Source organism: Barbus barbus (genome assembly GCF_936440315.1).
Source record: "Barbus barbus genome assembly, chromosome: 31".
In the NCBI taxonomy this organism is placed as follows: Eukaryota; Metazoa; Chordata; class Actinopteri; order Cypriniformes; family Cyprinidae; genus Barbus; species Barbus barbus.
In genome coordinates, this window is record NC_136759.1 from 1460201 (window position 1) to 1477700 (window position 17500).

The following is a 17500-nucleotide window of genomic DNA, read 5'->3' on the forward strand; positions in this document are numbered from 1 at the left end:
GAGAGAGAGTGTGTGTGTGTGTGTGTGAGAGAGAGAGAGTGTGTGAGAGTGTGAGCTGCAGTCATGGCTGGGGACGGAACGGAGCAGCGCGCGCTGCAGTATGAGCAAACTTTGGTGAGTTGTGTTTGTTTTCTTGTTATCTCTCAGAATCTGATTGTGTTTATCAGTCGCTGTCAGTCGTGTTTGTGCGACTCTTCACGAGTGTCTGTTGCTATCTCAGACTGTTGTTTGTATCTGTCTGTTTTTAGTTCTTGTCAAAGTTGAGTAATAATTATGATTCATAAGTCATGACATGATGAGCTAGAATCAGATCTGCATCGGTCTCTCTATCTCTCTATCTCTCTCTATACCTCTCTCTATCTCTCTATACCTCTCTCAATCTCTCTATACCTGTCTCTCTATCTCTCTCTATCTCTCTATCTCTCTCTCTATACCTGTCTCTCTCATTCTGTGTAACACAATATTTGTAGTAATATTAACAGAATTATTCAAGATTTACTACACACACACACACACACACACACACACACACACACACACACATATATATATATATATATATATATATATATATATATATGTAATTCAAATTATATAAGTATAAAAATATATATTTGTGTGATAGTTAATTATTATTGTATGTGTACAAATTAAATTATTCAAATAGAAAATATTTCACAATTTTACTGAGCAGTGGAGACTTTCATCCTTTAAAAAATTAAATTATATATATATATATATATATATATATATATATTATATTATTCCAAACTTTGATAGATATAATATATTTTTAACAGACATTGAGATTTACTTTTAAAAACCACAAGTAATTTTGTGATTCTAGACATTTCTTGTAAATAAATGAATAATATCATGTAATATAAGGTACCAGCATGGCTTTAAAAAATAGTTTATATTTTTAATATAATAATATTAAAAATAATAATATTTTAGTATGTTATTTTACTTATTTGTACCTTATTTTACCTGTTTGTCATCTCCAAAGTAGTTTTTAGTTATGTATTGTTATTATAATATATATTTTAATATAGTATAATATAAGGTGCCAACACTGATAATAAAAAAGTCATTTTGTATTTGACTTATTTATACAATAAAACCTTTTTTATTGTCTCCAAATAGATTTATTAAGCTAAAACTAGCTTATATAGTTATATTTTTTTTATTTAACAGAGTTTCAATATAGTTACGTTTATTAAGTAATTAATTTTGTGATTCAGATTTTTTTTAACAATTTAATTAAGTATATTTTATAAATAATATTAATTATACTAATAATGAGATATTAATTGAAATCATTTTAATTTCATCCTGTTGGCTCCTTGGAGGTTTGCTGAGGGCCTCCGGTCGTTTCCTGTCTGTCTGTCATTCAGAGCCCAGCAGGAGATAATAAAGTGCAGCTGATTAAATATGACTCTTACACTAGTTTATGAATTATTGCTCGTTTATTCTGCTCAAAAACACCCGTAGCCCAAAACTCATTAGATCTCCACAGGAGTTCATTTATATGTGTAATTAATTAGCAGAAGAGCTCAGTGTGCATTTACATAACTATTGTTTGGGGGCAAAATTATCTTCAAAAAAAGTGACTGAAATCTGGGAGCTCATCAAAATGAATTTTGTTTTGTTTTTCAATCTGCAATTTTTTTTTGTTTATTTTACATATTGAATATATGCGTATATATATATATATATATAATATGCATGCGCACATTTTTATATTTATTATGTTAATAGCCTATAATATTTACATGCGCATATGCATAAATGTAATTTTTTTTATAAAATTTGTTATTTTTTTCATGTATGAAAAAAATATAAAGTGTATGTGTGTGTGTGTGTGTGTGTGTGTATATATATGTACATACATGAATGTAAAAAAAATATGTAACTTAAAATGTGTTATTGATTGATTATTATAAGCATGACATTTATGTGTCTAGATACATATCTTGCATATGTTTCATAGCTAAATCTTTAAGTGTACTATTGGCCATAAATGTCTTTATTATTATTACAAAAGAAAGATAAAGTCTCTGTATCAGTAATTATGCAACTAGGACCTCTGCTGAACCAACACAATCTCACACACACACACACACACACACACACACACACTGTCTCTCTCTCTCTCTCTCTCTCTCTCTTTCTCACACATACACACACACACACACACACACACACACACTGTCTCTCTCTCTCTCTCTCACACACACACACACACACAGGGCTTTGTTGTTGAGTGTGTGTGAAAGAGAGATGTCATTGGGAACCAACAGAGAAGTGAAACACTCATCACTTCCCAAATATGTCTCTGATTTATTGGAGTGATTTGTTTTTAATCTAATCTAAAAATGCATCTCTGATTTTCCAAACCAATTTTCCCATAATTCTTGTGGGGCGGGGCTTGATTTATTTAGTAGGAGTTGATTGGACGGTGAAAAATACCAGGAAAAAAAAAGTTCTAATCTGATTTCCATCTCTCTCTCATTTCTTCTTTCACCATTTTAAGCAATTTTTGTATTGAGTGAATAAAACGTAGGTTGCTGTTGGCCTTGAGACAGACGTGCATTGTGGGTATTGAAAGACAGTTAAAGGGATTAAGCAAGATCATCACTTCCTGTTTGCTTTCTGTCAGTTCTAGTCAGGCTGATGTCTTCTTCTGTTTCTGGCTTTGAGATGAAACTGCACTCGTTTTGCTTTACACATGAGGATCATATTATTACTAATAAATGCCCCTAATAGAGTCGGACATCACTGAAATGCTCATCTATGTTTAGCTATTATTATCACGGCGTTTAAATGTTAAATTGGATCAATAAATGTAAGGCTTACACGTGTGATTATGGAGTTATTGATTAGTTTTCTTCTTGATCTTTTCATCTGAGGTGAATAACATGTACAGGAATGTTCTCTGATTCTTGATGTTCGACTGACAGCTGTCAATCATCCATCCATCTTTTTTTTTTTTAAGTATATTCAAATTGGTTGTCGGTCATTTCATGAAAACTTGCTCATTTAGAAATGAGAGACTAGTATTTTCTTGTTGAACGTACTCTAATAATCTTTAATCATGAAACTTTTATTATGGTATATTGAATTATGTTACAAAAACAGGTTGAAAAGATAAACAAACTTGAGTGTTGTACTATTAAGAAAGTTTAATAACCTCTTTCAAATAGCAAAAAGAAATGGCTAATAAAACTATACACAAAAAATGCAATTGTCAAAACAACAACTAGAGAACATTTCAAACAAAATCAATTATTATAATTTTTTTTCTGGGCTTAATTTATAAAAACTTGCAGTTTGCAGAACAAAAAATGGTGTAGAAAAATGAAATAATGACTAATTCCTTTCATGTTTATGCCTAATTAATGTTCATGAATTAAACATGAAGTTCTGAAGTGGACGAAAGGCTGAAATAGTATTTTTGTGTAAAACATACTCTAATTTCTTTTTTATTTACAACTTAAATCTTTTCTACAGTATAAAAGACTGGCAACTTGTTTTTAGAATTGAAATAAAAAATATTTTAAAACGACATAAAAATATGAAATCTTGGCAACTCGGAAAAGAAAAAAGCATATCAATATTTTCAAAAATCCCTTTGTATTTTTGTATTTTCTATGGTGTGTATCAAACAACACCAAAAACCTAACAATATTTAAGTAAGATAAAAAAAATTACAAATCTATTTAAATAATACCAAATATTAAAGATACAGTGCTATGCATAAGTTTAGGCACCCATGCTAAAGTTGACTAAAAAGAGGAATAAAAAATAATCTTTTGGAAATTGAACTTAATGCCTTAATTAAAAAAATTGGGAAAAGATTGGCATGGAGTACTTTCCATAAGATCACCTCTCAATGCAAATCAAACCAGCTATTAGGCTAACTGAAATAAAACCATGCCAGTCTCTAGGTATGGTGAAGGCTATGTGATGATGTGGGGCTATTTTAATTCCAAAAGCCAAGGGAACTTTATCAGGATGCATAGTATCCTGGATCCATGAAGTAACTGGCCTTTAAAAATAAAAATCTGCCTGCCTCTATGGGAATTTAACATAGGGGTGCCCAAACTTATGCACCCTGTATTTTAAGGAAGAACATTTATTTATTTATGATACATTATTCATTCACAAAGAAAATTGGTGTCCTTAAACGTTGGATTTTTCCAATTTTTTTAAATTAAGGCATTAAATTCAATTTCCAAAAGATTATTTTTTATTCCTCTTTTTAGTCAACTTTAGCATGGGTGCCTAAACTTATGCATAGCACTGTATACACCTTTATTTTGAAAAAATATATATATATCACTTGTTTACACTTATGTTTTAATCTGGCCCAGAAAATAATATTTAGATATTGGTTTAATTTTTTATATATATATATATATTCTTTAAAGTTGTCTCTTTTGCATTGTTTGTTTAAAATGTGTTTTTTTTTGTGTGTATTTTTATTTATTTAAATTTTTGTTATTTGAACATTTCTTAAGATCACAACACTGAAGTTTATCTTTTTTGTTTCAGCAATTATCATGATATAAACATTTGAAACGTCAGGTACTGTCAGATGGTGTACTTATAAGTAAAATGAAAAGAAACGCACAGTAAATTCAGAAAGAGCGAGTGTTTTTCAGGGTTGGTGGTCTGATCTGCAAACACAGGTCGCAGGTTCAATCTCAGGAGGGTTGAAGAGTTACAGAGATGCGTAATGAGATTTTAACCTCTGGTTATACTAGTAAAACTGAAAGAGTACCTGCTAAACGACAGCCATCCTGCAAAAAAACAATACAAATATTAAATTAAGACGCATTTACTTGAGATATAAGGTCTTGTTTTCTGAAGAAAAATTATTAAAATTAAGCAAGTTTCTGCTTAAAAACAACAACAAAAATTTATTTGGTTAATAATTTCTTCGTATTATCAATGTTGAAAGCAGTTGTGCTGCTTTATATTTGTGGAAATATGATTTTTTTTTGGAATAAATTAAAAGTTCAGAAGAATGGCATTTATTTTGAGATGCACTGTAAAAATTATATGGTCACTAAGACACATGGCATATGTTTTTATATTACTTAAATCAAAACATCTTGAGCAGTTTTAGTCATTTAAATGAAATCAAGCTGATTATACATAAAAAATGTAAGGCAGCAACTGAACCTAAATGTTTTAGCATTTGTTACATTGTAAAAGCCTTTAACTTTTGATCACTTTCATGCGTCCTTGATAAATAAAAGCATTAATTTATTTATGCTCATAATAAAATCTTGTTTTCAGTGCAAATATCTAAACATTATTAAATCACAACGCATAAGAAATCATACGTTTCTTGTATGTCTTTTTTTTTATATATAATTATCAGCATTAAGTGAGTTTTTACATAAAAGTGTTGCAAAAATATGGGGTAAGAAATAATTTTTTTATTTTTTTATTATTTATTTGATTTTTACTCAAGAAAACAAGACATTACTTATTTCTTTTGCACTTTAGATATTTATACTGGAAAACAAGACACAAATACTGAGTAAGAAAATCCTTTTTTTTTCTTTTGCAGTGCACTAAATGTTTTTTCCTATCTGTTTAAAAAGTGTATTTATGTATTATTTATTACTTTTCTACACGAGTACACTACCAGTCAAAAGTTTCTGATCAGATAAATCAAATAAATCTTCTTTAAAAACTTCTTTAAAAACATTACAAATCTTATCAAAAACTTTTGACTGGTAGTGTAATTTTGCTTCTCAACTAAACGTATCTTTAGATATTTGTACTGGAAAACAAGACAAGGGGGGGAAATAGCAGTGCAGTAAATTGCAGTTTCCCATATCTGTTTAAAAATTGTATTATTTATTACTTTTTTACACACTTAAGTGTTGCTCGCATACGAAGCAGCCCGAGCATAAAGGAGAGCAAACACAAGCGTTCAGCGTCAGGAATGATGATCTCCAGCGAGTTCAGTCCCGCCACTGAACGTATAAAGGAATTAAATGACAAGTCTGAAACAAGGAGAAGAAAGTAAGGAAAACAAACCGCATTGAATGAAAGAGTACAACTGCGTACCCTAGTAAACATGTAGAAATAGCCAGAATCAAAGACGCATGCGAGTGTGTCAGAACTGGAATAAATGTGAGGTCGTAGAGATCAAAACAATACAATATGACATATTTCCTCTTATTATGTGACCAGCCCAACAGATAAACCACCCACGGCTCATAATGAATGCATTTAACTCCATTTCTCTAGTTTCTTTCATCTGAGCATAAAGTCTGGTCCACATTGCTGTAGACAGGAAGAGATAATCAGAATGACTTGCTAGACTTTTGTTTATTTCTTAAGTGATTAAATCAAAACGTTGAATGTCTTTCAAAGATTTGATGTGATGAAACACAAACTTTGTCAAATCAAGTGACTAGTTCTTCCTTAAAAGTGTAATATTATCAGTCTGGGACTTGTAAACATGACTTTGTTTACTGCTGGACAGATAAGGGTGAAAGCTCATGTCATAGAGACACACAAAAGTTTCTTCTGCTCACCGAAGCTGCATTTATTTGATCACAAATACTGTAAAAATTTTGATATATTTTTAGTATTTAAAACAGCTGTTTTCTGTGTGAATATGTGTTAAAGTGTAATTTATTTCTGTGATCTGCAGCTGTATTTTCAGCATCATTACTCCAGTCTTCAGTGTCACATGATCTTCAGAAATCATAATAATATACTGATTTACTCGAGAAACATTTCTGATTATTATCAATGTTGAAAGCATTTAAATTTTTATTTTTCAGTATTCACAGATAAATAGAAAGTTCAAAAGATCAGCATTTTTAAAAAATAGAAAGCTGTTGTAACATTAGAAATGTCACTTTTCATCAATTTAATGCTTAATAAAGTGATTATTAAAAAATCACACAGCCAAGAATCTGAGAATGGCTTGATTTGAGAAAGGGGTTATTATTTATAGGGATTTAAAAACCGCTGGGTGGATTTTTATCATTGTAGGGTGGATGTGTACACACACTGCCAACACACATCTATGGTCAAAGACCATGTAAAAGTGCTAATGATTCTCAATGGAGGCAATGCAAAGTAATTTCTTATTTGTTTGCTTTTGATGTTGTGCAGAGATTCAACTGCATTCCATCCTTATGGAGTTATTTTGTGAGATGTTTGTAATATGCATCAGACTCTTTCTGCCGCTATTTCTTGTAATTAGATCTTGTTTGTCTCTGTCTGTGTTCACATGTTTACAGACAATAGTTTCTGTTCTGCTGTGAGTTAATTTGCTAAACAAGCTGCTATCAGAATGTATTTGTGTGATATCCCATGTACACACAAACACATTCTCACGTAATCTGTGGTGTGGTGAAACACACACACACACACACACACACACTCACTCAGTCTTTGTTTATAGTTCTCTGAACACCTGCAAACAGCCTCGGGCAGTAATTTCTCTCTTTCTGTGGCTCTTTCTCAATTTCCTGCAGTACTAGAGCTGAGAACACCCTCCTCTGTGTGTGTGTGTGTGTTTGTGTGTGTGTGTGTGTGTGTGTGTGAGAGAGAGAGAACTGGGTAAAACAGCTTTCTTCTGGACCGCGTCCAGCGCCGCTCCATCAATCTTTACATGTTTCTATTGGGCCAATGGGCTGATGTGATCGTGGTTGCCATGGATACGCATCAATTTCTTAGAGTCCTTTTGTAGAGTGAGAAATACTGTACAAATCCAGCTGTCTCTCTCTCTCTCTCTCTGGTGTCTGGGAGTGAAAGATTCACTCTTCTCTTTTATTCATTCATTCCCTCGTCTCTCACGGGAAGCGTGATGAATAGAGTGAGACGGATCACACACACACACACACACACACACACAGTTCACTCAGGTGTGTGAGATTTAATGAGGGTGTTGTTCACTGAATAGATGCTTGTTTGTTTGTTTGTTTGTTTGTGTGTACGGTACGTTGTTTATGAGAAGTTTCAGAGGCAGAGATAGAAATAAGGTCCTGTTTACTCGTGTTCGTTACTAACTTTAATAATAGCTAAATAAATAAATAATAATAATAAATAAACGTAAAAATAACACAAATAACAATCAAATAAAACTGTTCATTGTTAGTGCATGTTAGCTCAGGTCCATTAAATAATATTAACTGATCAAATTTTTCATATGTTCGTTAATGTAATTAACTAATGTTAAGAAATGAAATGTTATCAAATGATCATTAGATCTGTATAAAAGCTGAAGTTGCACGGCATGATTGAAAACAAGCTGGATTTGAATGCATTTCAGCTTAAGACTTCATATAGATGTTGTTCTTTTTATAATATCTGCAGTCACTGACATTTTGACATCATTCAAAAGAAAAAATTATAGATATATTTTATTAAAGAAAGTAAAGCTATTTTGGACTATTGGACCATTTTGCCAATAAAAATGACACATTTTTGTCTTTCATTGGATATATTTTTTTTTTATTTCCAACTGTGCAATAACTTAATATATATATATATATATATATATACAAATATATTTGTCAATATACATTTAAAGCCAATAGAACAAATACTATGAATAATTCTTTATCCATCTATCGATCTGTTTTCTGCGTTATAATCAAAATGGGTTTTTTGTTCTAAATAAAATGGGCCATAAAATGATCATTATTTATTATCTAAACACAGATGTGACGCATCAGTTTGCAATGCATAACTAATAAGATCTCTTATGATAACATTAATGCATTAGTTAACAGAAACTACGAAAGAGACATTTATCTTTACAGCATTTGTTAATAGTTCACAGTGCATTAACTAAATTACATCCATTAGTTTTTATACAATTTAATAGTAGGCTAAATGTTGAAATTAACATTAACAAAGATTCTGCAGCATTTATCAAGTATTGTTGATAGTTAGTTCATGTTAACTAATGTAGGCAAACTAATAAGACCTTATTGATCATTTGAAATAACCGCTTTTTAACATTATTTCACAAATAAAGCGAGTCAGCTGCTGCTGGAATAAGACACTGGATCTCAGGTTTCTTTGCCTGGACGCTCAGGATGTAGACAGACAGCAGCATGTTTGGAGGAAACGTCTGGTTGTGTTTATTATAAATGTGTCTATTGCTGCATGTGGAGACGTCAAATGTAACCAAAGCTTTTCCACAACAGAAACAGTGTCTTTGTTTGGAGAAAACACACGTTTGCATCCCAACATCAAACCCTGATCGCTTCATCTGTCATCAGGTCACAGGGTTTGAGTTCATCTGAGAAACTCAAGGCTTTAAACCTTTAATTGGTTGTCTTATGTATCAACTAATGACTTAATAGAATATCTTTTTATACTAATGTTTTATACTATTATGCAATATACTTTATATGTTTGCAATCTGAACACAAAAGCTATACGGGTGTTACTTAGATGACAACATTAAACTTGAGAAAGATACATTTATCCTAAATACAATTAATAAAACACAAATGTATGTTATTTGTATGACAAAGTCAAAATACGTTTAGTATTTAACTCATTTAATAAATTATTTTGCTACAAAAAAGTTGTAATATTTAACATTTTAATAATTTTAAAATGCAAAAAGATAAATGTATTCTAAATATCTGGTATAATATTTTTGGTATTTATCATTAATTTTGGCACAAAAAAGGCACATGCGTGTATGTCCGTTGCAATTAACTTTGTATTCATTTTAATATGCAAAACGATAATTGTATTTTAAATACAAGTAATATTTAATATTTAACTCATTTATTTTTTGCTAAAAAAGACGTAACAAACAATGCATGTTCATTGAAATTAACATTTTAATAATTTTAATATGCAAAAACGGACGTTTATATATACATACGTGACCCTGCAGCACAAAAGCAGTCATCAGTAACACAGGTATATTTGCAGAAATAACAAAAAATACATTGTATGGATCAAAATTATACATTTCTCTTTTATGACAAAAATCATTAGGATATTAAGATCATGCTCCATGAAGATATTTTGTAAATGTCCTACTGCAAATATATCAAAACTTAATTTTTGATTAGTAATATGCATTGCTAAGAACTTCATTTGAACAACTTTAAAGGAGATTTTCTCAATATTTAGATTTTTTTGCACCCTCAGATTCCAGATTTTCTAATAGTTGTATCTCAGCCTAATATTGTCCTAATAAACAGAAATGTCATGCATGTTCGTTGTAATTAAGCTAACATTTTAATAATTTTTAATATGCATGTTTTATTATCTCTGCTTGTTTATGCAGTATGTGACAAAAACTGTTAAATAGTGCAGTACACCACTAACAACAAACTGCGTTGTTTTGAAAACTCGCACTACTGAAAAATGTAGTTAAATTAGTATCATTATTACTTGTAGTTAGTCACTCCCTTATTACCTGTTACAAAAGTAGAGCTTTTGTGGTTGTTCTTACACGAGCACACACACACACACACACACACACCTGTGTACATGAAAACACACACCGACACGCCGTATCACCGCAGTACCTGAGTTCTGAGAAGAGAGGCGTGGCTTCAGTGAAAGTCTTCATTTCACAAGGGTCAGAATGTCTTGATAACCTCTAGAACTGTCTGCATTCCTCCACAATCCATTGTGAGACACACACACAGTTAATACTCGCACACAAAAGACTTTAGAAAGAACAGATTTTATCTGTTATGGATTTGCATGGATCTGATGTCAGTTTCATGTGCAGTCACTGTTAAACTTAAAACCAAAATCTGTATTATCTAGTTGTTGAGATGTACTTTTTAAACTGATAAGATTTTTAGTTTCAGATATTTGCCGTGTGTGTGTGTGTGTGTGTGTGTGTGTGTGTGTGACATCTGTCTGTCTCTTCAGTACAGTCTGTTCTACTTAGTCCAGGCAGCTGATTGGCTCTTTTCATCTCATAGCTCCGCCCAGCAATGTTTTTCAGCTCATAAGTCATAATATTAGTGGTTTTGTAACATTTTTCTGATGTACATGAAGGAAAATATTATATATTTAAAGGTTTTAATTGACATTTTTCAAAAAAAAATTATTAACTTTTAATTAACTTTAATTTTAACTTTAATGTTAATTAAATATGCATGTTGGCATTCATGTGACATACTTTAATTTGTCATGTTACCATACTTTTTTTTTCTCCAAATTAAAAACAAAAGTAAACTTTTAAAGTAAATATAACCTTCTTAAAAGTCTTAATTGACATCTTTCTGAATAATGAAAAGTTCTTGTGTTTGTGCAGATATTATGTATCTTTTTTGTGTCATTTGTATGTTCAAATGAGTTGCATCGTTTTGTGAAAATATCATGTATTATTTTTTTTTATTAACTTTAAAGTTTTTTAATATGCATAACATTTGCATTAATTCAACCATATTTTATTTTTCCATGTTACTAAACTTTAATTTTATTTTTAAATTAACTATAGTTTTAACATGAAACTTTTGAAGTTTGAATCTTTCTGAAAAATGACAAGTTCTTTGAATCAATGTTTGTGCAGATATTATGTATCTTTATGAAATTAGCTTTAAACTTTTAACTTTAAAGTTTAGATACTAGCTATTAAATACATAGCAAATATTATGTATAATGTCTTTTAACTTTAAAGTTATATTTGCAATATTTGCATTTACAAATATTGTAAATGCAAATATTTACAATACTTGTAATATTGTAAATTATGTAATGAATTTACTGTAATTTAAATACAGTAAATGATAGTAAATAAATTTTTACTGAAAATTTAATTTTTTTTTTTTACTGAAAATAAATAAATTTTTACTGAAAAATACACTATTTTCAAATTAACTTTAAACATTTAAAGTTTTAATTGTCGTCTTTGCTAAAAAATGAAGTTCTTTAAATGATATGAATCAGTGTTTATGCTAATATTATTTAACATTTTTTAAAATTAACTTTAAAAATTTTAAGTTTTAATTTACTTCTGTTTGAAAAAATTACCATTTTTTTAAATGCATGTTTATTTTGTGTTCAGACCTGTCAGGGTGGCCTGAGACTCGATTACGGTCAGAGGCTTTAGGGTTATTGTTGTGTAATTGTGTTTTTGTTCTTTTTATATTGTTTTGGTTCAGAGTATGTTCTTGTTCCTCAAGCTTTTATGTGCTTAGATTTAAGACCCAAATATGAAACCAAATCCTGAGATTCATGCGCACACACACACACACAAAAGTACTTAAGTACTTAATTGTATTTCTGAGTAAATGGAGAAATATCTCATCACGTGTGAAGAAAAACTTAATTCCTGTTAATACCCTAATGTCAGAAAGAAGTCGTGTGTGTGTGTGTGTGTGTGTGTCTTGGGTGATACTTCATAATATTGTTTCCGTTTGTTTATTCTTTATCAGTGTTTCCTTCAACTTCTTATCATCTCTTATATTTTTCATTGTTCTGTCGTCTGTTTTTTGCCCTCTGGCTCTTTTCCAGCCTGCCGTTTTAAGTTCATATTTAGAAGACACGTCTAATAACTTAATGGACAAAAGCGCTGTGTGTGTGTGTGTGTGTGTGTGCGTGTGTGTGTGTGTGTGTGTGTGTTTGTGTGGAGAACTGTCAGCGCATCATTGCCTCAGCTTTTCTATTTTTTCTCTCTCTTTCTGCAGATGGAATGTTATTTTTTGTAAGTCCATTACAGAAATTCACAGCTGACACAGCACACGGAGCAAATCAGTTTAATGTGCTTTATTGGCCAAAAAAACAAAACATTTAAATGGTCACAGCAGTGCAAAATACGTTATATCAAAGTACAACAACAAAAGGTCAAATGGAGTAAACAAGTCACAATAAAATACTTAACCCTCCTATCACATTCGGGACAGTTATATAAAAATTTCTGAAACATGATAAAGTTTTAGTACGGGGGAAAAAAACAGACTACAGCAGATTTTCCATGTGTTTTTGTTGTTGTTGTTTTGTTTTTTTGCCAAAGCATATTGCATTATTTTTATTAAGGACACTTTTTTTAAATTGCAAAATTAAATTAGTAAAATTTTATTTATATGAACTTTATATGAAATAACTCACTTTAATAAGTATCAATGTTATTTTATTGTAATTAATATCTTATTATATTTTTAATTAATATATTGATGTGTTTTTACTTTTATATTTTCCGTTTTAATTTTAAGCTTTTTATTGTTAGTAATTTTAAGTGCTTTTCCTATTTTTATCATTTTTTAAATCATACTATTTTTTTTTTTTAATTTTAGTTTTAGTTTTTGTTTATTTCCAGTTAGTAATTGTATTGCTTCAGCTTAAACTAAATGGAAACCAAAATACAGATTATTTATATTTTTCAGATGAAAAATAAATAAATAAATAAGAGAAGGTCAATTTTGACCTGGAAGTGAACTGTGGTTATACACATGAAATTGTGCATTAATTCAAAAACTGATTTCATTTATTTAATTTGTGAAAGGATACATAATGACTTTAACATTAAAGGAATAGTTCATCTAAAAATGAAGATTCAACCAAAGCAGTTTTGGCTCCCATTGACTTCAATGCTATTTTTTGTCTATACTATAGAAATCAATGGGGCCCCAAACCATTTGGTTTCACCATTCTTCAAAATATCTTACAAATGATGACGGAATTTTTATTTTTACTATACCTTTAGTGAACTATACCTTTAAATGACCAGTGCCAGACTGGAGTATATGCTGTTGCATTGCATTGGATGAGATATCATGTTTCTATGCGTCACTCAATGAATTCCTGCGTTTTCCCGTTTCTTGTGTTTCTCTCTTGTTTCACACACGTTGTGGCAGTATTGTCACAGCTGTAATACTCACCCTGGACATGATGTACTGTGCCATTCACTGCAGGAAAACACACACACTTTAGGACAGACTCCCTCTGTGTGTGTGTGTGTGTGTGTGTGTGTTTGGTGGCACTGAATGGTGTCACAGTGATGCATCTGAGCACGTGTAGAAGGAACAGCTCACTTTGTGTTCGATCGCCCACAGAGCCGGACCACAAACATCTCTCTCTCTCTCTCTCTCTCTCTCTCTCTCTCTCTCATGTCATTTCAATTCAATTCAAATGAGCTTTATTGGCATGACTGTAACATATCACAATGTTGCCAAAGCAATAAGTATATTATACAAACATACAGATTAATAAAAAAGGGGAAAAATAAACACACATATTTCTCTCTCTCTCTCTCTCACACACACACAGAGAGAGATGGATGCAGCTGTTGGTTTCACACTGTGAACATAATTCTGACGCTGTCAAAGTTCACGCCGTCCGTCTCGCTCTCCATCAGGACCAAATAACTAGTCTTCCCACGTTGACCAAAACATATTGCATTATTTTTCTCAAATGAATTGAGAACAATTTTTTTCAATTTCTAAATAAAATAAATAAAAATTAAACTCGTATGAAATAATGATTTTTTTGAATGTATTAATGTTATTTTAGTGTTGTTCATATATTATTATAGTTGTATTAATATTTTAATAGATATTATTTTTATATTTAAATTTTTCATTTTAATTTTAGCTTAATATTTAGTAATTTTGTCAAATACTTTTGTCATTATTATTGGTATTTTTTTATATTACTATTTAGGGTTCATTTATTTTAAATCGTCACATTTAAATATATTTCTATTATATATAACGTCATATTTATATTTAAATTGTCAGTTTAAGTCATTTTAGTAATCTTTTAATTAAACTAAATAAAAATTAGACAAGTTCCTCTGGTAACCTTACTGAAATTATTATTATTATAATTATTATTCATTTAAATTTTTAATTTTAGCTTAAGATTTTAAATGCAATTAATTAATTTGTAGTACGTGTGTGTGTGTGTGTGTGTATATACGTTTCATTTATTTTTCAATCTTAGTTTTAGTTTTTATTTATTTCCCAAAAAAAATAGACACAGGCAACTGACTGAAATAAGTTACATTTCAGATAATATTTTTAAATAATATTTTGATGTAGCTTTTGTTTTTATGTTTTCAGTTTTCATTTTAGTTTTAGCTTAATTTATTGTAAATTTTAAGTCTTTTTGCCATTTTTAAAAATTCAGGTTTAATTATAAGGTTTTAATAGATTTAGATTATAAGGTTTTTTTTATTTTTTATTTCAATTTTAGTTTTAGATTTGACTAATTTACAGTTAGTAATTTTAGTGCTTCAATTAAACTCATTGCTTTGGCAACCAGCTGAAATAAGTTTGTTTTTCATCTATTTCTGTTAACACATTAAAAATATTTTAAGTCCATAAATATCAGGCATAAATCAGTAACTGAATTTGATCTATAAACTCTCTAATATCAGTTTCAAACAAGCACAAAGCTGCACAAGATCTATTTTTAGTAACTTTCTGCGGTTATTGCTAAATATAATAACTTGGTTCACCTTTCAAACGGCTTTCCTTTCGTCTGACGTCACTGGTTCTTTCTTACCTCTCAACCACTTGTTGATTCATGTCAGCTTTCTATATATGAATCTGCTCAGATAAGTGAATGAAAGGCAGTTTTCCATAAATTCTTAAATAATAATGTAAGTGTTGTGAACTTCGGCGCTCTACAGCGCTCCCGGTGGAGGTGTGAGGACAACAGCACATGCTGAAGTACATGAGAAGAGAGAGAGAGAGGTTGTTTTTTCAGTCGTTGTGTGTAAGAGGTTACTCTGACATCTCTTTCCTGCTGCTGTCGTTCTTCTCTTCGCTTTGTTCGTTTCTCCCACTCGCTGAAAAATTGAAATTCTTCTCACACTGCAGGAAGAATAAACCTACTGTTACTCAGCCAAACATCTCTCTGCTTTACTTCTGCCTTTCTCTCTCTCTACATGTGTCCATCTCTGTTTGTTTCTCTTCTATATTTTATCTTTTCACTCTTTCCTTTTCATCTTTTCTTCATCCCCCTGGTTTTTATGTCCCAACATTTTCAGCTTTCAACAGGTTCAGCAGTGACCGCTTAAACTCTCTCTCTCTCTCTGTGTGTGTGTGTGTGTGTGTGTGTGTGTGTGTGTGTGTGCATGTTTATGTGGTTTATGAGGACACAAATGTGTATAATGACATGGGTATGACAGAGGTATTACAATATGAAGGTGGTTTATGAGGACACTGCCTATGTCCCCGTAATTCAAAAGGCTTAAAAAACATACTAAATGGTGTTTTTTTGAAAATCTAAAAATGCACAAAGTCTCCTGTGAGGGCTAAGTTTAGGTGTAGGGTTGGTGTAGGGCAATAGCACACACAGTTTGTTCAGAATAAAAACCATTACGCCTATGGAGAGTCCCCATAAACCACAGAAACCAACATGTGTGTGTGTGTGTGAGAGTGTGTGTGTATATGTGTGTGTGTGTGTGTTTAAAGGATGTGTTCAGTAATAAGTGTTCAGTGACCCGTTGAGAAGGTGCGTCAGGTTCAGCTGACTCCAGATCTTTCTCTCTTTGTGTGTTTGATGGATTGAGGTTGAACTTGCTGACTTATTAAGGGCAGATTCTGAATCTCGTGGTACTCTGAAGGCTCTTGGCACTTGTTGCCATGATTGTTTTAAATACAATATTACCAATGCAACAGACTCTCCCAAAAAAATAACAAAACACTGAAGAAATTTAAGAATACTTTCTTATTCTGTTGTTATAATACATAATACCAGTTGTGTAATGTGTAAAATAATTTTTAATTAACTTTATATTCATTTATATTTTATAGTATTTTAAAATATTTTATTATTGTAATATTATAGTATATTTGTAGCAATACATTGTATGGGTCAAAATTATCCATTTTTCTTTTATGACAAAAATCATTAAGATCATGTTCCATGAAGATATTTAGTCAATTTCCTACTTTAAATATATCAAAACTTCATTTTTGATTAGTAATATGCATTGCTAAGAACTTCATTTGAACAACTTTAAAGGAGATTTTCTCAATATTTAGATTTTTTTGCTTCCTCAGATTCCAGATTTTCAAATATTGTCCTATCCTAACAAACCATACCTCTCTCTCTCTCTCTCCCTCTCTCCCTCTCTCTCTCTCTCTCTCTACCAACAATTAACTTTAGTAACTTGTGCATTGGTTTACTCTTTCTTTTACATATCCAACCTAACATCTGTGCCGGCGCCGTAAGAAAACGCCTTAGAAAAAACAAAACTGGTGTGCATCTTGAGACAAAACAAATGCACTGACATTTTAAGATCAGTTAGTGCTAAGTTTCTTTCAGTTGAAACAGCTCAGACTTGCATTTAAGTCTGGGATTAGGCCTAAGCCTTGTTTGTGAAACCGGGGGGCAGTTTTATAGTCTGTCTCTTTCTCTCGTGTGTTTTCTAAAGTTGTACTGTAGTTGTTGTTGTGGTGTTTTGGTTATAAATATTGCTCGTTAGGGTCAGTCGGGTTGGGGTCATGCGTCGTCTCCCGCCTCTCGCTCGTCCGGCTGCAATTAGCATCGCTTCAAACGCATAGCTGCACAC

At 31.0% G+C, this 17500-nt stretch overlaps 1 protein-coding gene across 1 annotated transcript in view; it reads left to right on the top strand.

The window, feature by feature from the left end:
- Positions 1-63: 63 nt before the first annotated feature.
- clcn2b (chloride channel, voltage-sensitive 2b) overlaps positions 64-17500 on the top strand; it is a gene marked incomplete at its 5' end in the record, with an annotated part of 59295 nt that continues 41858 nt past the window's right edge. The window contains one exon of the mRNA XM_079386832.1: positions 64-114. Coding sequence (XP_079242958.1) covers positions 64-114 — 51 coding nt within the window. The remainder of the gene's footprint in view (positions 115-17500) is intronic.